This window comes from Telopea speciosissima, chromosome 4 (assembly GCF_018873765.1).
Source record: "Telopea speciosissima isolate NSW1024214 ecotype Mountain lineage chromosome 4, Tspe_v1, whole genome shotgun sequence".
In the NCBI taxonomy this organism is placed as follows: Eukaryota; Viridiplantae; Streptophyta; class Magnoliopsida; order Proteales; family Proteaceae; genus Telopea; species Telopea speciosissima.
The window spans coordinates 2,038,124-2,066,018 of NC_057919.1; the positions used below are offsets into that span (position 1 = coordinate 2,038,124).

General features: G+C 38.0%; 1 protein-coding gene and 1 long non-coding RNA gene across 2 annotated transcripts; both read right to left on the reverse strand.

Annotated features, from left to right (window-relative positions):
• Positions 1-234: 234 nt before the first annotated feature.
• LOC122658702 (diaminopimelate decarboxylase 2, chloroplastic-like) lies at positions 235-21,875 on the reverse strand. The gene is made up of 8 exons (XM_043853781.1): positions 21,279-21,875; positions 19,112-19,286; positions 18,625-18,774; positions 15,434-15,595; positions 3,063-3,248; positions 2,245-2,367; positions 2,083-2,172; positions 235-503 (listed from the first exon to the last, which is right to left on the reverse strand). Exons 1-8 carry the CDS (start codon positions 21,758-21,760, stop codon positions 423-425), a joined length of 1,449 nt encoding a protein of 482 aa, XP_043709716.1. The 5' UTR covers positions 21,761-21,875; the 3' UTR covers positions 235-422.
• Positions 16,985-18,046, reverse strand: LOC122658705. Its single transcript, XR_006332480.1, has 3 exons — positions 17,713-18,046; positions 17,439-17,626; positions 16,985-17,184 (listed from the first exon to the last, which is right to left on the reverse strand). It is a non-coding gene; the product is annotated as an uncharacterized LOC122658705 (long non-coding RNA).
• Positions 21,876-27,895: the final 6,020 nt, after the last annotated feature.

The window sequence follows — 27,895 nt, forward strand, 5'->3', positions numbered from 1 at the left end:
GTTTAATTTGGTAATAAAAATCTTTCTATTGAACAATTGGGTGTGTTTTTTTAAAGATGGTTGGGTATTTTGACAAGTGAAAACTTAATTTTGTGAAATCAAATAATTCTCTCCAGAAAAAACAAAAAAAAAAAACAGAAAGAGGCCAGGTAACTCACTTTCTTTTCGTCATGTTTAATCACTTTGGTGCTCCCCCCCCCCCCCCCAAAAAAAAAAAAAGGACACATTCAATGAACTGACTGTTCAGCTGATGCAAGGCAGGACTGAAAAGCTGTAATTCAAATAATAAAATATAACAGAACATTCAGATACACAACATTGTAATACATGCATGGAAACAAGCGCACCATGCATTCTTCACAATAGCAAGCTCAAGAACCTTACCAGTCCCCATCAATGGTTGCTGAACAATAATCATCTTATCAAAGTCCCTCAAAGTATCTCATATGGTCCTCAAATGTCTCTGCATGCCGGATTTTGGCCACAGATCCATCTTCATCAACCTACAAAACATAGGCTGGTGAATCATTCTTGAAGCAAACATGAATCAACAGTAATCACAAATTAGTCTGGCCTATCTCTCTCTCTCCATATACACACAAAGACATATACGCACAGGGTTCAAATTCGCCACCAAGGCTTATCTTTGCTTTGTAATAGGTGCAGTGTCCAGGGTTCAAATTAGTCAGGTCACACTTCTATTATTAATTAAGTGATTTTTACAAATAAATATTAAATTTAACAATAAAATAAATATTAAATTTAACAATATAATAAAAATATATGTTGTCAGAATGGTAAACATGCCCCTTCTCTTACAGGTTTCTCGAGTTCAAGCCTCATTTGTGTCAATTGTGAAAGACTTTTTAATGAAAAGTCATTAATTTGACTCGTATAACTCGAGAGACTCGATCCCAGTAATGTGAGTCACCTGAGTCAATATTGACTTAGCAACTCTTACACAGGAGGGCCAACATGTCGATTCCAGACCTCAAGTGCCAGGGAGTCGAGCAAGGTTCAAATATGCGGAATCAGCAACAGGATCAGCCTCAGCCGATTCTGACTCTGATTCAGCCGAAATCAGCCTGAACCCTAGAAATCCAGCAAGGATCAGCCGCTCAGGATTGGTAGGAATCAGGATCGGGCTCACAGACGATTCTGCCGATCTGATTCCGAATCCAATTCTTAGAACCATGGAGTGGCGTCGAATCCAGTCAGCCAACTCTACAAGTTGACTCCCACGTCGACAAGCTATGGCATGCATTACTTTGTGGAGGCATTTATAGGAGGACAATGACATTCAGAATTACAACTCATTTAGAATTCTATATATTAGTAAGAAAATAGAGAAATACCTAGCCATATGGGCTGTATGTATTGCAAACTGTAAAAGGAATGTTAATTTTTCTTCTTTTGGGTGATTAAGAGGAATGTTACGTTGCAATTCAGCAACCAGATTTCTCGGAGTACATCAGAACTGAGTGAGGATCATGTCTACCTTTCCTTGTCAAGCTCAACTCTGATGGAGCTCATTAGGGAAAATCTTGGACCTAAAAGGGTTGCCACAACCGAGGGATAATATTAACCCCCCCCCCTCTTTCTTTTTTTTGGGTACCCATGCTAGGAGTTTTTTCCGGCCTAAAATTAGCCCGCCCCTTCAGTCTACTAACTCAAAGGGCTTCACACAGACTGCAGGGAGGAAAATTCTGGCCATGTCAGAAGTTGGATGCAGCAGAAGGGTGGCAGGACTTGGACAAGTTGTCAGAATAGCTAGGCATGATTCCCACCCCGGAAAGCATTAGCTTTATTAACAGAATACCCAAGGAATAAAGAGTCCCATCAGCAAGAATAAGTTCAACAATTGGGTCTTTTATTTCCCCAAATGTGTGTAGACCCTAAAAACATCATAACAGATATTTTTTTCTTACAGGCAAAAGAGCAGAAAGAAATACTATTAATAACCAAATCACTCAACATTAAAAAAACTTAGAGCTAAATACTTTAGAACCACTCAGGTGTTTCATCTACAAAAATCATAATAGATACAAAGGTATCCAAGGGGCCCACAGAGAGAGAGAATACCCAATACTCAGGTGGCCGCATCTTGAGGTTGTACGTTGATGCCATGCTCATGCAATATGCTCCTGCATCATGAACTACAAGACCAGTTCCCTAAGAAATAAAAGCTTCTGGTGAGCAACAAACCGTGGGCGAAAAACACAAATGAAAATCATGAAATGTCACCTTAGCAGGAGTACAGAGCTCTCTGTCCTTCCCCAAGAAATCTGCAGACTCACAGACAGGGCCTACCACATCAAATGTGGAAATCTCTGCATCAGGCTGTGGGGGAGAAACCAACTCTATGTGCTATAACAAATGTCCAACAAGTTCACTTGATCAATACCAATCTAAAAGCAACTCAATTCAGAGATTTATCAATATCTGATACAAAATTAATAAATAAAGACATTAATTTACCAGAGTCCATTTTTTGATACAATATTAATGAATAAAGACATTAACTTACCAGAGTCCATTTTTTTTTGTAGAATACAGAATTCCATGGAGTAAAGGTAATACAGTCTAATTATTTGAGGATAATCAAGCAATGGTACCAGGGATCTACCACAGAGTCGAGAAATTAGGAGTGTTCCTAATTCTCTCGGCCCATTGATATAGTAAATTACAAGAAGCGGGAATTAGGAGGGCAAGCTATTAAATATGACTTCCAAATCAGATATAAGGACCAAGCCATTGGCTGTTCTTGCTGTAATGAACATACGTGACAGTAAACATTGGTTGCCACTTCACCATTCAACTTGGTAAGCTACAAGCTACCAGATGTCATACACTGCTTTAAATTAGTTGACCAATGTACTATCATGGTGAAACTCAGTTCAAGTGTGATATGACTTTTTTTTTAATTTAATTGCTTATAGCTGGATATGGGAAAAGAGAGATGGAACTTCCCCAAGAAGAGAGCAATCATATAAGTGCCTAGTAAATAGAGTTGGATGAAGCCACAACTACAAAAGCACATTGACAATAAAGTAGCTACTTACTTGATAAGCATCGTAAAGACTTGGTCGGATAAGTTCAGCCATGCTTCCATCAATAACAATAAAATTTTTGGTCCCATTTGTTTTGACCCCAATTACTCGGTTAACAAGGCAACAAGTGTTGGCAATAAGTGACCTCCCTGGTTCAATGATGAGATTAAGGTTATGAGAAAGAACCAGCTCCCGGACCTACAACAACCAGGAACATGAAAAGTTAAAAACTGTTCTCTAGTCAAATGCAATAATTATTCACCAGGAGTATTTCTCCAAAAAGATTCTACTTATTACCACTGTCTTGTACATGAAACTGAACTCAACTAAACCTTATACCAATTAAATAGGGTCACTCCCCCTTCCCCATCCTCCCCAAAAAAATAATCAAGTTACACAAATCACGTTCTCCATTTGCTAGGCAAATGCACTAACTATCCACAGTGAATTTTTCTGCTAAAGATCTTCTTTCTAATAAGTATCAAAAGATTCATTTATTATCACTGTATTGGGCAGGTAATAGGTAACTTATTATTTTTTTTATGCACGATATATGGTGTAAAAGAAATAAACAGTTGCAATTCTGAAGTCGACAAAAAGGGGTCTTCAGCTTAAGGCCAAATCAACTTCTTCTAAATTTTCTTGTGAGAGATTATTTCACCAATAACTAATAAAAAATTAACTCATTATAAGCAGACCAAACTGGCCAATCTGTAATGCTAAATACTATTTTACCTGTTTTAGAGTGATCCAATGTCCATGGTTCTACTTCTTCTGGTTGCATGAAACAGGTAATGCCTCAAGAAGTTAAAGACATTTTTTGGTGGAAGAAAGTGTTGGGGACTACTACAACGCATCTACAGCGACACATCACTACATTTGAACAGGTATGTACAAGGTTCACACTTAGAGGTATACCGATGCGAACCTGTGTTCAGAAACACTTAAATTGGATCACTATGGACCCACCAAAGAACAAATAATTCCATTGTAAAAGATCAATGGCAATCTTGTAATTTCAGAAGCAAGTACGCACCTTATATGTAAGGTAACAAGTGAGAGGGTCAAACTGGAGTAGAACTTAGAAGAGGAGGGTTTTCTTAGAACTAAAATACAATTGGGGAATAAAATAAACAAACTTGGTAGTATAGGGGGTCTTGTGTGAATAGAATAAAATTGTCTTCAATAATAAGAAGAAATTCTGCTTCTTCCTCATGATGAAAGCAGTACAACCAGCGCTGAACCAGTAAGGGATATGTTGTTCGCACTTTGTCAAACAAGCTTGGATTGACTCGATACTTTGGGAAAAAGGTTGACCCCTCTACGGGGTGTTGATTCCAGCCCACAATACTTCGAATCAGCGGCCGGATATTTAACCACAAATCTCTGAAATCAGAGGGGGCAGTAGTCAAGGAAAAGATTCAAAGATCTGATTAGATTTTCCTACTATGACCAGATTTTGAACCCAGAACCCACAAGTTAGGTTGTTTCTGGTATCAAGATCACCTCTTAAAATCTGGAATCGATCGGATGAGAACCAAAGGAGAATGATCTCGGTATTAGGTGCTGCAAAGTACCGCCCAAAACAGGGTTCAACTGAGAAATCAAAAGAAAGCCCAATAGACAGAAGGAAAAGGGAAAAGAAGACTATTAGCAGAAAGAGTAAACTAAGAGAAGGTAAAATCAGACCTGAAACGAGAGAGAGAGAGGAGAGGAATAGACCTGCGCACACAGCTCTGGCAGCAGCACGGTAAACGTTTTCAATCCTCAATCGTAGGTTATATGCTAGAAAACAAAGTCTCCTAACTGAAGTTTGAAACTGAAAACAAGTTTGAATGCAACTAAAACTCTATCTCCTACTTGCTAACAACGACTCTTAACAAGATAAAGATAAAAAGAAAACAAATTACATAGATGTCTCCAATTGTTCCTACACCTAACTGCATCATATACCCTTTTCCGCCCAAAGGTTTCGAGCTTTCCTGGAACTCTATATGGTACTAACATAGAGTTGGAGGAACGATGATGCAGTTAAATCATCTAAAGAGGCTTATTTTATGAGAAATAGAAATAAGCCTTGGGTTGGGTTATATATGTGTTGGACCTTTAGTTCAATGGATCACTTTAATGGGCCTATAATACGGGTAGAAGCTGGGCATACGGGATTAGTTAGTTTAGTGTCTTTATTTCTTTATTTTACCAGTTATTAAGTGTTTTAGTTAGGCTGGATTAGGATTCTATAAGTCTAGTCTTGTTTTGAGTTAGTTTCCTTTATTATTTTAGTTTTCTAGTCAGTTTACGTTACCTTATTAGTTAAGGATTGAATTAGGCCTTTCCTTTTTAGTGTGGGAGTCTATTTTTTGGCCTATATAATTTTGTAAGGGAGGCCAGCATTGTACACGAATTTTGATTAATGAAAAGTTATTGCGGCTCTTCTCTTCATGATGTGAAGAAGTCCCTTGTGTTGTGAACTTAATTGGCGAATTTTGTTTGTGGTGGTAGTTTTGGTTTTGTGCATACGTTTCTTTTATTGCGAGGCGAGAGAAAGAGGGAATTAGGTGCCCTAGCATGCGAAATAATAAAAAAAATTCCTTTTCAAGGACGGTAATTGATATGTATCCGGTGAGAGGGACTGAATTGAAAAATATTAGCACTATTTTGTTTGATGGCTAGATTCCTCTATGTGTTTTATGGACCCTTTGAGCTAGTAGTTGAGACCAATTTGTTTGTGGCAAGGCATGAAAGTGAAAGTGAATGAAAAAAGGGAAAAAAAAAAAAAAAGAAGCAAGAAAGGAAAGTGGAATTCCTTGGGACTAGACAGGGCACTGTTGCCTCAGGAAGCAGGGTGACTTGTTCGAAATTCCTTGGAAGGAAGCTCAAAAAAAAAAAAAACTCTTACATCAATGTCTCAATGTCTCAATGGATATATGCAAAAAGCAAAGCTACCAAGTATTTGGATGTCTGGTGTATGCTCCACCATGCCATTCAGGGAACAGTAGTGGAGTAGAAATAGAGTTTACCGTTGAGAAAGAAAGGCGTTTTTTTTGCCTGAATGCCTGAAAAAAAAAGTACGGTAAAAAATACTCAAAGCCTAAGTCTTTGGTTCCATCGATGCTATGAGTGGTTTACCTGAAGGTGAGTAGTGTTCAGAAAATATGAAGAGATCCCTTAATCTTGATGCATGCTTGTTACTTGAATTGATGTGGGGTGATAAAATTCAAGTGTGGGGGAATCTTTGGCTCCTTGATCTTTAGTTGAGCAGTTTTGGAGATTGTGTGCACTATCCTACTTATGCCATGATTAAAATTTTTGCAGCATATTTTTGATTGATTGAATTTTGGGTGTACATTCACTGCAAACACCTACGAGACTAAACTCGTCCACTAGGGGTAACCTACGAGTTCATACGAGTTCAAAAGCGTGTTGCACATGCTAAGTGCAACCGTGATTCCTACAAAAGTGAGTTAGGATTTTCTGCATTCTAGATTAGTTTTTTTTTTTACTTGAGAACAAGTAACGTTCAAGTGTGGGGGAATCTAATAAGCACATTTATATGTGAAATCTTAGGGCCATAAAGCATGCATTTTTTATACTTGGAACAAAACTCCTCGAGGTTTTTGTTTGTGTTTTCAGGTTTTAGGTGAATTCTTGTGAAAATGGAGCAAATGATACTAAGGAGTCATTTTTAAGCTGTTTAGTGGTGTTTGGTAGTAGCCGGAAGTGCCCAGGAGTCGAGAAAATCAAGTTTGGATTAAGCACTGAAAGAATCACGTCAATTAGTCAAATTTGAACGTGAGTACAGTGGGCCCCTTAGCATAATTTTGAGGTGTTAATAGTAGGGATGTGTAGCACGTCGAGTCAGCTTCGCAACGGTTCAAACGACACTTGATTCCGAATTGAAACGAAGAAGTTACGGCCGTTTCCATAACGATGCGCGAAAATAGCATGCCACTGTTTTCAATTTTTATGATAGGGGTTTGTTTGTAATTATCGAAAATCGATCGGGGACAAAATAAAATGGAAGTTTGGATTCAAGGGGCCGTAGTGCAATTATCAGAAGTTATTTTTTCTATTAGCTGAAAGATTCCATTTGGAAGGCTCTGGAGCAGTCCAACTTCAACTTGAGATATCTTGGGCTCCCGAACTCCAAACTGAACGAAATTTGGGTCTATATTGGGTGATTTTTCACAAGGAATGCAATAGTGAAGCCTATATAAGCACCCCCTGCTCCACGTTTTCTGGAGGACAGCATGGGTATTTTATTTATTCTTGAGTGGAATCCTAGTCATCACTCTCTCTCTCCTCCAACTCTCCAAGGATATTTTAGGGATTTGACTATGGATAGATTGCTTTTGGAGAAGATTCCCTTATCCTTGGAAGGTTGAAAAGTCAAAGATACCTTGATCATATTACTTGGATAAAACTCCTGCAAAGAAAAGGAAGCACAAGCATAGAAATAAAAAGTCACTTTTTGAAAAATAGAAGGTTTTTGTATCTAAGATTTTTATCTCTCCCTCTTTCTAATTTTTCTTAGGATTCAAGTAATGTAAAGGAGAAAGGAGAAGAGAATATTCTCTTCTCTTAGGGAATATTTCTCCTACCTCTTCTCTCTTCGTTTCTCCTCTTCCCCCTATAAATACCCCATAGTTCTCTCTTGTAAACTTGTTCAATTCCTTAATGAAATTTCTCTCTTCTTCTTCCAATTTTTGGCTTTTTAAGTTTTCTAGTTTGATTTATGAGCTTAGTTTAATGGTTGTAATAGGTTTAATTCATGCTTTAATTTTAATTTATGTCTTCAATTTGGTTGTAATATTTTAATTCTAGTTTAGTTTTAAAGCTTTCTAGTCTAGGCTTCTAATTCTAGTGAGAAGATTTAGAAGAGGAAGCCATGCAAGGATTATTCAAATGTTCAAGCTTCATCAAATTACATTCATGCAAGACCTAGTTAATTCATGCACTTTCAATTTTGGTAGAAGGGAGTATCAAGTTCTTATTTTTATTTTTATGTTCTTCTTAACCTCTTAATTCTTCTAGTTTCTAATTTTTTCTTCTTATTCTGTACCTCTTTCTGCTTCTATTAGTTTTATTTTATTAGTATTCTCATCTCCATTAATCCCTCCATTCTATTAGGAATTTTCATTCTCCAATATTTTTATTTTCATTCTCATTCTCTAATTCAATCATGCTTTTAGGATTTTATTTTTTAGTTACTATTATCATTATGCATTATGGTAGGATTTTAATTTAATTATTTTTGTTTTAATTTCAGATTTGGTAGCGCCATTTCAAATGTGAGAAGCAAACAATTTCAATCCGGTTCAAACACCTTCGGGTTTTACATCTCCAATCTCGTAGTCTCACTCTCCCTCTCTCATCTCTTAGCCTTCTTCATCCTTTGCTTTTTTTTTTTATGTGGTTGTGGTGTGTGGTTGCGATTTATTCCTTCCAATCAGCGTTAGTATTGATAGGTTAGATGGATATATGTTAGGATGCCAATTCAATTCTTTAAATGCGTAATTTCACTAGATGCTTGTGAGTTAGGATGCGTTAATTTAATTATCATTAGTTTAGTCTACCACTTTAATTAATTTGGTTCACTTTGCATTGCTTCTAAGTGAGTAAAATAAAGTGGCGTACATCTCCTTGAGTTCGACCCGTAGCTACGATTGATCCATACACTTGCGGTTATTATTTCTTGCAAACAAGTTTTTGGCGCCGTTGCCTAAGAAAGGTGGAACCAAAAAACTTGTTTGCAAGAAATAATAACCGCAAGCGTACGGATCAATCGTAGCTACGGATCGAACTCAAGGAGATTTACGCCACTCTATCTTACTCACATTAAGATTGGCAAAGTGAACCAAATTAATTAAAGTGTGGAATTAAACAAATGATAATTAAACTAACGTATCATAACTCACAAGCATCTAGCGAAATTATGCATCTAACGAATTGAATTGACGTCCTAACACATATCCATCTAACCTATCAATACTAATGCGGATTGGAAGGAATAAATCACAGACAATACACCACAACCACATAAAAATAAAATAAAAGAAGAAGAAGAGGAAGAATGAGACTAAGAGATTAGAGAGGTAAAACCCGAAGGTGCTTGAACCGGATTGAAATTGCTTGTTTCTTCTAACACACTTGAAATTGCGCTACCAAATCTGAAATTAAAACAGAAATAATTAAATTAAAATCCTAACATAATGCATGATAATGATAGTGAATAAAAAATAAAATCCTAAAAGCATGATTGAATTAGAGAGGTAAGGAATGAGAAATAAAATAAAAAGTGGAGAATGAGAGTCCTACTAGAATGGATTGAATAGAGGGTGGTGGGAATACTAATAAAATAAAAATAATAGAAGAAGAAAGAGGTAGAGAATAAGAAGAAGAAATTAGAAACTAGAAGAATTAAGAGGTTAAGAAGAAGAAGAACATAAAAATAAAAACAAGAAATTGATACTCCCTTCTACCAAAGTTGAAAGTGCATGAATTAATTAAGCTTTGCATGAATGTAATTTGATGAAACTTGAAAAACTTGAATAATCCTTGCATGGCTTCCATTTCTAAATCTCCAAGTCTTCTCACAAACTTAGGAACTTAAACTAGAAAACTTTAAAACTAAACTAGAATTAAGAGATTACAACTATATTGAAAACAGTAATTGAAAGCATAAAATTATTACCACCATGGAATCAAACTCATAAAATCAAACTAGAACTAGAAAAGCCAAAAATTAGAAGGAGAAGAAGAAGAAAAATTCATTAAAAAAAACTGAACTAAAACTAACCTAAAAATTATTTACTTATTACAACCCCAAAGCATGGGTATTGATAGGACAAGGAGAAAAGAAGAGAGAAGAGGTAGGAGAAATATTCTCTTCTCCTTCCTTTACAAAAAGCTTGAACCCCAAGAAAAAAAGAAAAAAAGAAAAGAGGGAGAGATAAAAATCTTAACTACAAAAACCTTCTATTTTCCAAAAAGTGACTTTCTATTTCTATTCTTGTGCTTCCTTTTCTTTGAAGGAGTCTTTTCCAAGTAATATGATCAAGCCATCTTTGATTTTTCAACCTTCCAAGGATAAGGGAATCTTCTCCAAAAACAATCTATCCATAGTCAAATCTGTAAAATATCCTTGGAGAGTTGGAGAAGAGAGAGAGTGATGACTAGGATTCAACTAAAAAATAAATAAAATACCCATGCTGTCCTCCAAAAAATGTGGAGCATTGGGTGCTTATATAGGCCTCACTGTTGCATTCCTTGCGAAAAATCACCCAAAATAGACCCAAATTTCATCCAATTTGGAGTTCGGGAGCCCAAGATATCTCAAGTTGAAGTTGGACTACTCCAGAGCCTTCCAAATGGAATCTTTCGGCTAACAGAAAAGATAACTTATGATAATTGCACTACGGCCCCTCGAATCCAAACTTTCGCTTTACTTTGTCCCGGCCGATTTTCGATAATTACAAACAAACCCCTATCATAAAAATTGAAAACAGTGGAATGCCATTTCGCACGTTGTTACGGAAACGGCCGTAACTTCTTCGTTTCAACTCGGAATCAAGTGTCGTTTGAACCGTTGCAAAGCTGACTCGACGGGCTACGCATCCATACTATTAATACCTCAAAATTATGCTAAGGGGCCCACTGTACTCACGTTCAAATTTGACTAATTGACGTGATTCTTTCAGTGCTCAATCCAAACTTGATTTTCTCAACTCTTGGGGGCTTCCGGCTACTGCCAAACACCACTAAACAACTTAAAAACGGCTCCTTAGCATCATTTGCTCCATTTTCACAAGAATTTACCTAAAACCTGAAAACACAAACAAAAACCTGGAGTAGCTCCGTTCCAAGTATAAAAAATGCATGTTTTATGGCCCTAAGATTTCACACATAAATGTGCTCATCATGTTGGATCAAGGTTCCTTGTGTTCGATCCTTCCAAACCATGTTGCAGTGTGAAGCTCGAGTGTTTTCTTTAGTTGTCTTCTTTTTCCTCCATTTTCTCTCCATTAACAAGTACTGTTCTGAAATTGATGCAGCTAAGTCACCTAAAGGGCTTATTTTAATGGAAATAAGCTTCGGGTTAGGTTAGGGGTGTTGGGCCTTTGATCCCATGGATTTTCTTTGTAATTGGTCACTTTAATGGGCCTAAAATATGGGTAGAAATTAGAAAGTACGAAAAGGGGTTTACTTCATTAGTTTAGTTAGAGTCCTATTTTGAGTCTCTTGCTTTCAATATTTTAGTATCCTAGTCAGTTTACGTTACCTTATTAGTTCAAGATTGGGTTAGGTCTTTCTTTTGGAGTCTCTTATATAAGTTGTAAGGGGCTACAGCCTTGTACACGAATTTGATTAATGAGATTGAGAAGAAAAAAGACATAGCTTTGTGCTTTGCTCTGTGAGAGAATATGGTGAGATGCCATAGATGAGAGACCAAAAATATGGTGAGAAACCGTGGGTGAGAGACCCTAGTCTGAGAGAGACTTCCTTATCTTCCTCTTCCGTTCTTCAATTTCTCTTTTTTTTTTTTTGGTTCTGAAATTTCCTGCAAATCTAAGAACCGATCGAAGTATTTACTGTTGCTAGACCTGAAGTTTGCGATCCTCTTGTGGACTGGGTCTACATAAAAGATTTTCTGCAATTCCTGATCTGGTCAGGAATTCATATGCAAGTCTTTTTTTGCGTGAATTTTGATTAGAGCAATCCGGCCATTAGAATCTGTCCAGATTTTGAGCAGTTGTTCTTCAATCCTAGAAGAACTCGATCAGAATTCTTCCCAGATCAGACCCGCTTATCTGGACATATATTTACTTTTCCAATTCTGCTCTTGACTGGTATTCTGTTCATTATTAAGCCAATTTGAATGCTGATTTATGACCCTTTTCTGCAGAGATTTACAACCCATATACAGAATCGATTGGACAATTTAGTTTTGATTTCTGAAGTTTATTTTGATTAGTCAAAGTACTGATTTGTCCTTCTCCTAGGTCAACTAGGATTGGTCCCAAATTTCAGATCTGTCCATTAGATAATGTAATTTTCAGCAGTTGTTCTACTACTGATTTGCTAGATTCGATTTGAATTTGGAGTTATTCTGACCATCTGATTTGCTGTTATTTGAAATCTCCTAATGAACTTATTCTCTGAGAAAATATCCTATTTAGGCACTATTTTGAGCATTCAAATACAGTTCTACATTAAACGGTTTCGTTGGGGTGTTTTAACCTTGGTTGTACACTTGTAATTGACTACTTGTAACACTTGTACACTTGTGCTTATTCTTGTAACACTTTAACATTGTGTAATATTAAATGTTTTTCTTCATTTCTAATTTATAATTTAGTTGTTTACATTGAATTTTGTATATTCTAATATTAAACATGTCGAGAATAGTCTATATTTGAGAAAGTATACAGCAGAGTACGTCATACAATACCAACCTAGGGTATGAAACCAAACTACTATTTTGTGTGTTCTTACAATTTAAAGGTCCAAATACGTTTAGAGATACTTAATTGGGGTTTCTTTAAGTTCCGGGCCAAAATATGGCCATTTGAGTAAATGGCCAAACAAAATGGCACCGAAACATGCAGATTTTGGTCGAATTTCTGTTTCAACCAGGGTCGGAACCAAAATCCCGAACCTTGGTATATATACATCCAACGTATTAAGAAAACTTCTCTATAAATTCCCAAACCATACCTCCCGTTATCCGTGATATACACCAAAATGCTCAATGGACAGGATTGATTATGATAGATAACAATGGTTAAAATTTGGGCCATCGAAGAAGTCATTCCTCATCTGCTAATCCAGGAAACAAGATCTCCTTTTCCTATGGTCTCTCTTGTTGGATATTTGACAACAGTGTTACCAGTAATTTCCTACCATTCCAACATAACAAAAAAAATGAACAGCACAATCTTCCAAAGTTCAGATGGACCTGACACAATTCAGCTCAGCTGGGTACAAAGCCAACAGCTTGGGCTAAGACTTTAGCCACCAGAGTGCACCCAAGGGATATAATTGACCTTCCCCTAAGTTCACCTCAGTCCATCTCAGCATGGCTCCAGTTAGAGTCCACTTCTTGTGGGACCCAGATAATGCAAATTCAATATCAGTCTAGTACTGCATGTAGGCTAAGGATCTGATGCAGTCACATGCCAAGAATAGGGCCCTGTTTTAATATTAGATGGTTATGGGCCTATGTTTTTTATGTTTTGGCGGTAATGGGCTCAATTGGAAAAGCCCAAAGTTAATCCAAGCAGGGTAGACGAACACGAATTTTAAGTATTCCCCAGTAGCATTAGAAGTTTGAAAGTACAATAGGTTTTTTGTTCCTAGTTTCATTAGCATTTCTTAAGGTGTACTAATCTTTAATTCCTAGTCAGTTTAGGAGTTGGTTTATGCTCTTTCAGTCCATTACTGGTCAAATAAGTAGATTAGGATCAGGGAAGTTCTAGTCGCAGTAGGAATCATATTTTGAGAATTATACTTAATGATACGTACCCTACCCTCTGGCTAAGTGGCTATACGAGTTAATGGAATAAAGTTGAGTTTTAGTTAAGTGATTTTGGCTACTTAAGGTTTCAGCATCAACTGAAGACATTTCCTCTTCTTCTTGATGCAGAAGCCGAAACCATGATTAATTTGGCTGTTCTTTGATTATTCGTTGGAGCCTTTTTATTTGTTTGTTCTTTTAGCCTAGGGTTAAAACAGTCTTTTTCATGGTTTATCTTCTTAGTTCCCCTCCACGATTTTAGAGGGATTAGTATTTTATTTTATTTGTTTTAGTTGTTTAAACTTATACTTCTATTTAGAGTATAAGTCTATTCTATGTTTTATAATTAGGATTCAGATTAGGAATCCCAACTCCTAATCTGATTAGGATTGCTTTAGATTGATTATTTGTAAGGCCTTTTGGCCCCCCTTTATTATTATAAATAGTAGAATCGTGGGAGGCTCCCCCACCTATTATGTTTTGAAATTTTGTTTCTTCTTGTTGCTGCCGCCATGACTGCTGCTGCTTCTCTGTCTTGTGTGTCATATCAAGACCCCTTGTGAGTTATATCAAGGGCTAGGGTTGGAGAAATCCAGCGACTCCTTGCATCTTGCAGATCGGGAGGTTCGTCTTCTTCTTCCTTCAAGTTCTTCAAGGTTGCTGCTGCTGAAATTCTGCAATTCCAGTAAGAGTTACAATTTCCTGCAACTTTATCATCTCTTCTTCTTACTTCCATCTAACCTAATCGACTTCCCCAAACCCTAGCTTCATCTACATTCATCACAGCCCTATTCCCTCATCAGATTACACTCAAAACCTAACCACAGGTCCATCATAGTAACCCTCCCACTCGATCTCAGTTGCAGCCTCACCTATCCACTACAAACCCTAAATCCCTCCCTCAACATAAAAACCCAGAAACCCTAAAATCTGCCTAGACCTAACCAGCCATCAAAACCCCACCAAAGTCCAGCCGAACCACCCCCTCCCTGCTAGGAAAACTCGACCTAAAGCCCAGCCCCTAAATCTGCTTCTAAACCCTGGTTTCAGCTTAGATCCTAAATCTGAAAACCCAAAACCCTAACCCTAATATTTCTGAATTTCTATTTCTTAATCAAACCTCATTAAAACCTATTCTAATAGACTCCTAAAATTCTGCAGACCATTACCCAATAAAACCCTAACTCAATCTCCCATTCCTAACCCTAATTTTGCCCTAGGTACCCTAAACTGCCCATTCGGCCAACCCTAAAACAGAACCTGGTCCTAAGTGAGATTTATTTCACCTAGGCTACATCACTTCTTCTATCAATGCCTGCTACCATTCTCTGATTTCTATCATTCAATATTGTCCTAGGTTACTGTTAATGGTAATCTTCAGAGTGCAGTGACAGTGCTTGTTTTTATCCTTTCCTCTAATTTATTCTATTTCTTGGAAACAGCCTCTCTGTGAAAACAGGGGTAAGGCTGCGTACATTATGACCCTCCCCAGACCCCGCAGTGGCGGGAGCATCATGCACTAGGTACGCCCTTTTTTTTCTTCTTGGAAACCTATTAAAACCTACCCTATTCCCCAACACCATTCCTCGCAGTTCAGCCTTATAAATTCATAACCCTAGGTTATGCTGCATAAGGACCATCCTCAGATTTCAAGGAACTAACTTTAGTATCCATATATCAAGAGGTGCCATCTTCTACACTCCATGCCAACTTTCATCTGTCAAAGAATAATGAACATATGCATGGTGTGCATGTACAAATTCAACACATACATTATCTATCCTAATTATAAATACACACACACACACACACACACACAGACATTGTTCACATGTTACATTATAGAACAAGAAACGATGGGGCTCACAGTGTTGATGAGATCCATGGGTGTTGGAAGGACAGCACCAGTGTGAAGATAATCTATTCCAAGACCACCTCCAATGTTGAGGTATTCAATTTCAAAGCCTTGGGCTCGGATTTGGTCAATGAAGCCCACCATAAGGATTGCAGCATCCCTGAATATGTCCACCTGAAATATATTTAAACTGAGAAAAAGCACAAAGGCAAAAAAGAAACCTAGAAATCCATACATGTGCAGAATAATGTAAATGCAGATGACAAAAAATGAAAAGCACACAAGATCAAGGAGTAGAAAAGGAGAATGTGAATCTCTCTGGATCAAGGGGGGGGGGGGGGGAGAGAGAGAGAGAGAGATGTAAACTCAAGTAATATCCAATAGCCAGTTAAACAAATTTCTCAGCACTAGAAAACCAAAATCACAAGCAAAATCCTAAATATTGGGTCCTTTCCAGCTATTTGGAATTGCATTATATATAAAATTTCTCACATTGCACATTTCATTCTGATGATATAGATTTGGTGGCTGAAAAGTAAGGTGGAGATAATAAAAGCCAAGCTAGAAACATGGAGGGATGCTTTAGATTCAAAGGTTTTAAAATAAGCCAAACTAAAAATGTATATATTGAGTACAACCTAGTAAAATAGGAGTGAAAATAGTTTGGTTAGGACTTAGGACCGATGATAGGAAGATACACCATAGTGAAAATGGCTCGGTAAGGATTGATGATAGGTAGATTCCCCAAAGTGAGAGCTTTTTATATATAGGCTCCATCGTAATAAAGAAAGCGAAACTGGGAAAGATGTTGCTCATAAATTAAGGCAAGGTGGATGTAATAGAGGAATTCTTTTGGAGTTTTATGTGATCATAACAGTCTACTAAAAGTCAAGGACAATTGTATAGGACACCCATAAGACCAGTTATGCTGTATGGGCCAGAGTGTTGGCAACAAACAAACAAAACATAAATAAAACAAATGTAGCTAAAATGAGGACATTGAGGTGGATGAGTGGTAAAACCAGAAAAGAAAAAAACAACTAAAAAATAATAATTAACACATTATAGGTGATTTAGGGGTGTGCCACAATAGGTGACAAGTTTAAGGAGAGTCCTTTGAAGTCGTGAGGTGGTTCGGGCATATATAGTGGAGGCCATGGAATGCAACAGTAAGGAGGAGTAGTAGTTTGCAAATTAGAGGAGCTAAAAGAACAAGGATAGGCCGAAGATTACCTCGGAAGCAGTAGTGACAAAAGATAAGGAGATCTTAGATTTAAAAATAAATATGCTTTAAACAGAATCGCATTGTGAAACAGGATAATGTAGCTGGTCCATTTAGTTGGGAAAAAGGCATAGTTGAATTACTTGAGTTTTATACATGGACATGAGCGAAGCTGGGACATGAATGTTGAATGAATAACAAGACTAGCAACGATGGAGATAGAAGCCAATGCAATTGTGGGAACTTATAAGAGGCACAAAAAAAATAAAGAAGATAAGATAGCTATGCCTATCAAGGAATGATCTTAGCAAAAAACGGATTTGGCTGGTGTGATGAACCCCAGGTTCTAGAACCCTACTTTCGGGTTGTTATAGGCCCATTCAAAAAGAGAAACTCAAATTATATGAATAGTGGCAAATTTGTAAATTCACAGCACAGTTCAAGACCCTTTGGAAGGAATAAAGGACCCTATGGCTAAACTGTAAAAAGAACTTGACAAGGAGTTTTCTGGTATTTAAAATGAAGTAGAACTAAGAAAGAGCTAAAGTTAGAAGATAGGGGCTTTGTGCAACTATGATGAGTTCAGTCCTTATTTATAATTTAAGAGACTGTTCATCTTCAACCTCACCATGGGGAATGTAACCAGCAGTGAGCTGCTTCGGTTTCAATTGAGAGAACTCTCTTGGTTCAACTCTTAACAAGATAAGATATCAAACATAGATTCTTACTACCTATCAGTCCTTATTTATAATTTAAGGGACTGTTCATCTTCAACCTCACCATGGGGAATGTAACCAGCAGTGAGCTGCTTCGGTTTCAATTGAGAGAACTCTCTTGGTTCAACTCTTAACAAGATAAGATTTCAAACATAGATTCTTACTACCTAACCCTCTTAAGATCAACCAACAATGATTCCAGAAAGCAGCTATTGGTTTAAAAATAATTGTCTGAAACAGAAACTGGCAGAACTAGAAGAGCCCAACCTGGTTGCTGATTTCAATCTCAAAGCAGCTATTAGTTTAAAAATAATTGTCTGAAACAGAAACTGGCAGAACTAGAAGAGCCCAACCTGGTTGCTGATTTCAATCTCACAGCAGGAAATTTGGTTGGGATTGAAACTCTACGGTTTGAATCGTCCTAGGGCAAGGTATTTATTCCCACAACCTGAGAAGGAAAGGAAAAGGGTTGAAGGAGTTTGATGTAGCCACATTGGTAACTGCCAATACCGCTGAACAGATACTGTATGTAGAATACCAGGATCTCAAAGGAAAATAGAAAGAAGAAAGCTGGAAGGGAAATGTAAGAATGAGAAAGCTAATTACAGAAGAAGGAAAGCCAAGGAGAACTCACCTGAGAAAGAAGATGACTGGATCGAAGAGGGAAGAGGAAGAAGAACCACGGCCACTCTTCGCTCCAAGTTACGCAACTCAAACCAAACTTTATTCATTCAATCTTATTCAATGATGGATTACATTCATGTTTTAGGGAAAATAAATCATTACTAATCATATTTTACTTTCGAGGTAGAGTTTGAATCATACTCAACTTCTTGACTTAACCCAACAAGTGCTAACCGCGAAAACAACAATAATTGACAAAAACAACCCCCCCAAACAGTAAACAAATCCCTATAAACCCATAATGAGGTCGGTAAGTGCATCAAAGTGAGAAGAAAAAAATTAATGTTTTCAAAATTTAAACAACCTTATAACATAGATCTCAGCCCTACATAGGCAGATTACAAACAACAACAAAAACAGCAGCTAAATCTTTTCCCCTAACTTTCCCTAAAAAACAAACAAATTTTTGGATTTCAGATGTTTGTCATGTAAAGCAAGTTCAAAAACAAAACATTACAGAACTGAAACTCACAATGTCAACAGATTTCAAGATAGGCAGATGAATGAAAAAGAAATAGTAATAGAAAAATAATTAATATCCAGGTATTAAAAAACAAAAGAGACCAAAATCATTGATTTACCTTGGTAATGGTAGATCCAAGATGGCAATGGACCCCCACAAGCTTCAGCTCCAAAGGATGTGCCTTCACAGCATCCAAAAACCATTGCAGCTTCTCATTTCTAATACCAAATTTGGAGTTTTTATTCCCCGTAGCAACGTAAGGATGAACCTAAGGAAAATTTTAAGAATAAAAAAAAATGAGATCTAGAGTGAGTTTACTAACACTACTTACTCAATTACAAAGTAATAACAGGTCTCCAGCAATCACAGAGCAAGCTTAGTTTGATCCTCATTGCTCAGAAGCTCCAGAAAGACTTGATAAAGAGCCCAACACAAGTCACCAAAAGTAAAGTTTGAGAAGTTCGTCAAGCTCTTCAGTACTGAGCAAGTAGATTCACTTAAACAGGTTCTCAAAGTAATCTATTTTAGTTCTGGATTCAGTTTTCTATATGCACCATGACACCTATAGAAAAAGAATAATGCATTGAAAATGACGGTGAATGCACCTGAGGATCAACATCAGGATTGATCCGAAGCAAAACATTGACCTTCTTTCCAGCAGTTCTAGCTGCTAACACAATATTTTCCAAATCAAATTCACTGTCCACATTAATAAAAACTCCTTCTTGGGCAGCCAGTACCAGGTCCTCCAAGAGCTTCCCATTACCATTAAATATACACCTGAGTTTCAAAATATAAATGGGAGAAATTAACCTACAGGAGAGTAGTTGATGAAAACAAGAGCAATGTACGAATTCTTAAGAACTTGCCATGACAACTTTAGTAAATATTAAGTTACAATCAGCAAAATTGCCTGTGTGTCTACTCACAGGCCTGTCAGAACCATTAAATTTCAGGGGAATGTCCAGATATCCAATGTTAATTTAATCCGTAACTATCCAATCAATCTCGATTCATTCCGAGAAAGTGCATTCCACAGCACCTTTTAACCACTATAACCAAGTTTAATGGGAATCGAATTTTCAATGGAGTTTCCTAATGGACATTTTGAGTGCTAGTTTCCCTTGGAAACCATCTAGGGGTCATTATTTGAAGACAAAGTATTTGGATGCAATAGCCTAGTTGGAGTTCAACTTTTAAGGATATGTCCGCATCACTACCTAGTCATAAAGCCACACGGTTGAAAAGTTAGCCTTCTGATAAAATGGACACAAACTGAACAAACAGAAGGCTGAAAATACAAAGGGAAAGGTCTATTGAGCTTTGGATTAGAAATTACTCACCAACATTTCATTCCAACACTACCATTAGATAAAAAATGGGACCCAGGGAACCGGGGAGACATGAGGCACCAACTCTCCGCTCCTTATTTTAAAATTCTCTTTTCATCAAGTTTAAACAACAATCTTTAAGAAGAACAGAAAAAAAAAATCAAATGTAATCTAGACATTAATTCCCCCCCCCCTTTTTTTCTTTGCCCTCTCCCTTTTTTTATGGACCTTTAGAGGATCATTGTACCTGTCAATTTGAGAACAAACTACCAGAGCAGGGAAGACCTCATAAATAAGAATAACCAAGCTTGCACAGATGTGAAATTTAAGGACCATCCGGGTCAAAATGCAAGCCAATAACTCGACATTCAATTCTCTGATGATATAACAGACCAGAGTTCTCTATTAAAGTCCTCTTGCACAAGGCTAAAACTAAGATTACAATCAAAGGGTGGGGGAGAGAGAGTGAGAGAACACAATCTTTGGGCACCTCCGGATGATAAAATGTAGCCCCAGCAACATAGTTACTGCAATTCCTGAACCTACCTGAGGAGCCTTGGCAAAAGCTACAATAAACTTGACTAAAATTCTTCTATTAATGAAAACTAATTTTTCCAATCTGTCATAATACACCTTCAATGGCATTGATAATTTACCCCACCCACGGATCATATCATTTGAATAGGCCAATTCGGATTGGAATCAGCCAAGGCCGATTCCAATTCCGGCCAATTCAGATCGGAATCAACTGGACCCGATTCCGAGTTTAACAACTTTGACCCCACCGCAACCAGCCTCCAAGTCCCAACTAGAGTGGTCTCTCTATTGACTCGGATGAAAGGAAGTACTTATAAAAGCCCCTAAAACAGGAGACTTGGACAAGTAAACAACGGTTACAAAGTCCAAAAGGCTTTAGAGTTTGCCCCATTAGCAGAATACAAAATATGGGAAGGGTGGGAAGAAAGGGAATCTGGGGAGTATTGGGCTCGAAAATGGGACACAGAGGATTAAAGTTAAAACTTAAAAGTCTTACGTCTCCCTTCTCGTTAACCAAAAGTAAAATTCTTGAAACTGAGGATCCTGCGCCCCATAGCTCAGGGGTTGCGCTACGAATTCAAATGTTCGGAAAGTACTCCCACTGGCAATCCTTGAGTTTTTCTTTATGCATTTTTCTTAAAAGAATTTAAAGAAAAAACAACGTATTAATGCACGGGTTTGATGGTATTTTTTGAGACAAAGTAGATGCAAACAAGGGGAGGGAAAGAAGGGAGGGGGGGGGGGATAGGGCCAAACATATTTCAGGATCCGCCCAATGAGAACTCAGTCACTCAACAATGGTAAAAAACAGTTAAAATTCATTTTTATTTGTTTACGTTCAGATGAACCCTATCCTAGGGTTGGCTAGCCTAAAAAATAATATAAAAACAAAGGAGCTTTTCACCTTGCTGGATCAAACCCTGCGCGAAGCGCCAATTTCAGCTCATTCCCGCTGACTAGCACGGCACCGCAACCCAATCGTCTCAAATGCTCAAGAATTTTCAGGTTATTATTGGCTTTGACTGCATAACCGATAATCGATCTCAAGCCATTCAACGCTTCCCGATATGCTTCGAAGTTTCGGGTAATTTGGGGCTTACTGTAGAGGTAAAACGGCCTCTTCTCCACCGAATCCAATATATCTTGAACGTTCAGGCCCTCGCAGTGAAGAAACCCGTCACCAGACTTACTGAAGCTGTGCTGGAATTTCTTCTCCTTTGGCTCGGCGGTGACGGTACTACGGTTCTCCGACACAGCAGACCTTACTGTAAGTGACTGCGTATAATATCTGAAGGTAACTGAAGGTTTCGAGATTACATGGTTTGAACGGTACTGTATACCTTTTGGAAACGAAGGAGACTGAATGGCAAAAGAAGCAGCCGCCATCGTTGAACAAATCAAACTCCAGAAGGCGAGATTCCACAAGAACCAAAGCAGAAAGCAGTAGTTGCAGGCACCTAAGGGTTTAGGCGTGTTGTTGCGGCGCCCAGTGCCTATTGCCTACTGTTGTCGAATCGCAATGGTTTATTAGTGTAGGAATTAGGCAGAGACGCTGGGTTTAAGCACCCGACCCGTTCGTCATGTTTATAAACCCGAATCACACAAGGTCGGTCGGGTTACTCGGTCCTCATCTTCTCCGTCCTCGAGCTTCCGTTTGCCGAACCTGCTAACTATTTTCGTTCCGTTTTAGAGAAAAGTTGAAATTGAATAAGAGTTCTTGAGAGAGGAAGAGACAAATCTGATATCTAATAACCATCTCCAGATACCCTCAACTTCTTTACTTCTTCCGCTCAGCTCGAGGACTTCAATCTTTCTGAGGCAAGACGCCAGTAAAATTTCCTTTTCTTTCTCTCTTCCTCTCTGCTGAGTCCTGAGTCTGAGTGAGATTCTTGAGAAAATCATGGCCGTCTCCTCAAGTCGAAACGGATCGCTGTCTCCCATAACAAGCAGAACGAACCGTATTTCAATAATCAAAGTATCGTAGTAGCATCAGAAAGAGTTCCAATGGAGATCCTCTCACAAAATTTCTACCGTTCCAAACTCTATAGACTTCAATCCGGTCACCTCAGCCACCAACCCCATTTTTAAATCTTTCTATCTCACTCTCTGTAATCTTGTTCCGTTGTATGTGTTTTGGAGTGGAGACCCGTTAATTAGAACAGAGAAACGAGGAAGAACCACTGAACCAGTGGAGAGGAATGCCGTTCTACCTCGTCCTGCAGACCAGTCGAGGATGATGTCTACGGCGTCTTCCTTACCAACAGAAAAGATTCTCTCAGGAACATCCACCCCTACTTCTACTACTACTCAAACCACCATGAATTTGCATCCACAACATACCAAATTTTTGGCAGACAGCCCTTAAAATGACAGCTGGAAGGTAACCAAATCCTACGTGCCTTTGTTTTTTTGGGGGTTATAAATGCCCCTGAAAATGCCCATTTGTTCAAATGTATTTCTACAACTTTTCAAATTGCAAATTTTCTTTAGGTTAGACGTTAGTTTTAGTCTTTTAGAGAATTTAATGATCAAAATGCCCTTGTGATTAAAAAAACCATTAAAATTAAAAAGTAAAGTGATCAAATTACCCTCATCTTGAAACTGAAAATCAAACCTAAATCTGAACCCCCCAAAAAAAATCAAACCCTAAACCATTCCTTCTCGTTCAGCTTCAAGTAACAGAAGAGAAGAAATGGTTTAGGATTTGATTTTCTTTTCAAACCGTAAACTCCAGGATAAACACAAATCTTTCAAAGAAGAAATGGTTTAGGGTTTGTCATCTTTTTGTTGGGTTTTGCTGTAGAAGAGGACTTGCTCTGAGGTTTCAAAGGGAACAAAAGTGATGAGATTTTGAATTCACACCCCCTTCTTTCTTATTCTCTGCTTGAAACATAGCAAGCATGCTTTGAGGTTTTATATGGGTTTGGGGTGGAAATAGGTGAACATTCAAATTTTTTATTCTTTTCTGTTCTTCTTCTCCCCTTTCTACCACCTCCGCCGCCTCTTAATTGGTTCTGCAATTTCCTGTAAGATGGTTTAGAAGAAGTTTTTGCATGGCAAGTCATAGAGTTGGAGAGATCGGTGTATCAGATTCAGGACCGTCAAATCAACATATGGCATATGCAGTCTTCCCTAAGATTGGTACTTCTGCAACCAATTTCATGTACTGTTCTGAAAATTTTTATTAGTCCTTTCTAGCTTCTCTTTCATAACACTTCTTATATATCATCTTCAAGGCCATTAATGTGTTTTCTTCTCTTTTTAATCTCCTTATCATTTCTCTGGTTGTGGAAAGATTTGTGTTTACTCTGGAGTGTAGGGTTTGAAAAGAAAATCAAACCCTAAACCATTTCTTCTCTTTTGTTATTAGAAGCTGAACGAGAAGAAATGGTTTAGGCCTTTAGGGTTTTTTTTTGGGTTTTTTACAATTGCCCCCTGAAAATGTTTATTTGTTCAAATGTTTCTTTATAACTTTTTTAATTGTAAATTTCCCCTTATTTTCAAAACAGTGTAGCATTTTGGTCCAATCCGTTAATTTGAAGGTTAGACGTTAGTTTTAGGGAATCAAATTTCCTTACGATAAAAACCCACTAAAATTAAAAAAAAAAATAACCAAATTGCCCTCATCTTCCCCAAAATGCTTTAGGGTTTGAAACTCAAAAAATTTTCCCCAAATCGTTTAGTGTTTGTCTGGATTTCTCTTATATCATATGAACTTGCAGTTCTGGATTTCTCTTATTATCAATTACAACTTCTTAGAATTATAAATTTGAAACATGTATGTCTGTATCTTGGTGAAGACAGATGAGAACTCTGTATACTATGGGCAACAATTTCAGTAAAGAACTAAAGAACTTTAATTGTGACTTTCGTTTTGTGAGCGTTTCAACGAAAAGAAGGGCCAAGGAGATGAGAGAGCGTGTTTGACACGAATGCCCTATGAATTTTGGTCGAATTGCACAATTCTTCTGTACTATACTACCATCTACAGAAAATGGAGAAAACCAGAAAGGGGGGAAGATAAAAGGGGAACGAGGGTTTTGAGGTTTGGTTTCAAAATCTGGTCTGGTGAGAGAGCCAAATGGGATTAAAATAGAGTTTATTAATTAAGGCCGTTGGATTCATTGCTGGCCAGGTGGAGAGATCTTAGCGTGTGTTGGACGGTCCAGCTCCCACCACAGTTGGACTGGAGTCAAATTCCCAAAAAAATTTTGAATGGTATACCAATCACTCCAATGAGGGTATGGAAAATGATATCATTCATATGATTCCACATGGACCCACAGGATCGGGATTTTTTTCAGCGAATCCATCACCTAGGGAGTGCCCAATAAGCATCCAATGGTTGGGTTGACTAGATGCACATCAATTGTTTATTGTGTAAGAGATGTATATTGGAATCTGCACATGGGCAACACATGCTTCCTTTTTCCATTCAAAATAAAGTAAATTTTTCATGGACACCCCCTATAAGTCTTTATTTTATGAGTTTATTTCGACTTAGTCCACACCTAGGTGCACCACATATCTAGGAAATAATTATTTACCCACAAGAAAAAAAAAAGATATATAGGAAATGGATTGAAATGATCATACGTAAAGTTTTAATTTCGAATTCAATTATACACGTCCTATATATTTATTCCATTGTAATTTAAGTCGTCCATTATATCAATAAGCTTCATTCATCTATTTTCAAAACTTCACTTTGCCATCTAGCCAAATTTATTTGGACTAAAATTGAAATGTGAGCAAGACACATCAGGGCTGTCTTTGGTATGCATATTTTGTCGATTTTGCATTCTCAGGTGATAAAAACATCTATTTTTATTATCCGAGAATGCAAAATCGACCTAGAATGCATACCAAACATTGCCTAGGACTTATCAATTCCCAAAATTTAAATTTCCATCCATCCAATTTATTATCTTATGATAAATAGTTGTGTTATTATCTCAAAAACTAAAAAAAATAAAAAATAAAAAATTATGAAGCTCATAAATAATTTTTTTTTTGGGGTAAAAAGTAAGGCTATTCATTCATGCGTGCCCAACGCCAAACAAAGGAAGACAGAAGACATAACACAGATAGATAGCATGATAAACGTAAGGTATGGATATACAGTATCAAAAACCAAAGAGTGGAAAGTGATCCGGTCTCACATACCATTGACTGGATCATCCAGGCTAGGGATTGGTTCACAAACACTTTCCTAGAGAACAGGCTGTAAACACAACAAAGTTGAAGTGCATGTACATACATGCCAATAAAGGGATCCCTATACGTGCCGAGTAGAACAGTGTCACACTTCCCACGCGTACTGACATACTGCCATAGCCTACTTTCAAACAGATTTGCCGGATAGGCAAATTTCTGATGGATCGACAAGTGGAGTTTCGATTGATGGCAAGTAGACCACCAGATATGCTACCACAACCTACTTTTGAACAGATCTGTAAGGATCTGTTGGATCGACGAGTGGAGCTTCGTCGGGCGATAAGAGAGGGTTGGTAAAGTTTGAACGACTGTTAGAAAATCCAAACCGACGAAAACCTCGATGCCATCAGCACTAGAGTCGGCAACCCTGCATGCACACAAATAAGAAGAAAAGAAAAAAACCCTCTTACTGGGAGCCCCCCGGTGTTGACCACAGAGAAACCAATAACAGAGAATGTTTGTCGGAAATGGTAGAAAATCCCAACCAAACACATAACAAGGAGCTTCAGGGACGGGGAAGGAGGAGGGGTGGGGGTATGGTAAAGGGCATTGGCGGTGGCAGCCAAGTTGGGAGTAGAGCGGAAAGGGTGTGGATGCAGGGGTAGGTGGAGCAAGATGGAAAGGGGGTGGGTCTCTCGTTTCTTCATGTGGAAAGGGGGTAGGTGGAGTAGATCAGTAGGGTGGTCAGGCAGCAGATTTAGAAGCTCTAAGGAGCCGTTTCTGCTTGCTTTGGATGGATCCTTCGTATCAGATCCATCGCCGCCTCCATCTTAAACAAACCCAAGCTATTGCCAAATAACGCCTTCAACACAGGGACAACGAAATAGAAAAGAAGAAGTGAGGCGGTGTGAAGCCAGCCGCACAGGCGGACACAGAGAGAGACTGAATGAACGGAGCAGGGCTGAAAGAAGTAGACCTCTGTCTCAACGAACCTGTCGAGTTGGGAGCATGGCAGAAAGAAAGCGGCATCGTCGGCATCGTCGACTTCATCGGCATCTTCATCGGAAGCGCTTCCGATGGGTATGACGGAGAAGTTGAGGAGGTGATGGGGATAGGGAATACACGCACTAATGGCGGAGAAGTAACCACACACTAAGGCGGAGAGCTGAACCCGCACGGCGGCAGAAATGGAATGGTATGCTGCTCATATATAATGTGATCTACGTATTGTCGAGGTCTTCAGGACACCTATTCCCTTAAATACTACGATTATTATTTAATCCAACAGTCGTAGTATTAAATACATGAATAAATATGTTTATCCCAAAAAAATTAGATGAATAAATATCCATAAAAAAAGGAAAAAATTTCTTAGAGTTGGCAGGCAGAGTAAATGATATGATATCATCGCCTTTCTTAATTTTCATATTTTGATCATTGAAGAAAGAATTCGATCAAAACTTGTTGAAATCACTGAGTTAACTTGATTTCGCAGGTTTTCAAGACGAGTTAAGGGGTGATTTTAAAAAATTCAGGGTTTCAACCAAAACTTGGTGGTTTCGACTAGTTTCAACCATGTTTCGATCGAAACCATTCGATCAAAACATGGCTGAACCACCTTGAACCAGGTCTATATAATACCTTATTTCGACATTTTTGACCATGTTTTGATAGAAACCCCTCCAACCAAGGTTTCCCCATCAATGAGAAAAACTCCTCAATTTCGATCAAAATTTGGTTTCAACCAGATTGAAACATGGCCGAAACCCGAGTTTTTCATCCTTGATTATGATACGGTTGACTCCCATCTCATTCATGCATTCCTCTCAATGTTGTTTACTCAAAAAAAATTTAAAAAAGAAAAAAAACAACAACAAATGTATCTCTTTGACTCCGCCGTCGCCTACTCCTTTGCCTTAAAAGAAGTAAGGAGAAAAAAAAATTGAATATAATGAATGATTAACATAACTGTGTAGGATTTGGCCCCAATGACGGACATGCCGTACTGGACAGCGGGGCACCATGCGATCGGGGCCAGTAATTATTAATTGATTAAATGGTAATTAATTGAAGGGAAAGAAAAGGAGGATCGCCATGTCACGCTTCGGATTCAGTTTCGTACGTAACCGTTGGTTGTAAAGTGGTGATCTGGTGGATGGGAAATTACAGCATCGAACGGCGGAGGAGTAGTGAGAATTATTTTTAGAAATCGGATTGGCATGTATCGTGAAACTTTGCCGGGAAAATGGAAAGGTTGTTGTGCAAATGTGGAATTAGCTAAAGTTGGTGGGAAAGGCTGTTAACATTTGAATGGAGTTTGCTCGCATTTCGCTTCGGTAGCTCTCTCTCTCTCTCCCGAGAACA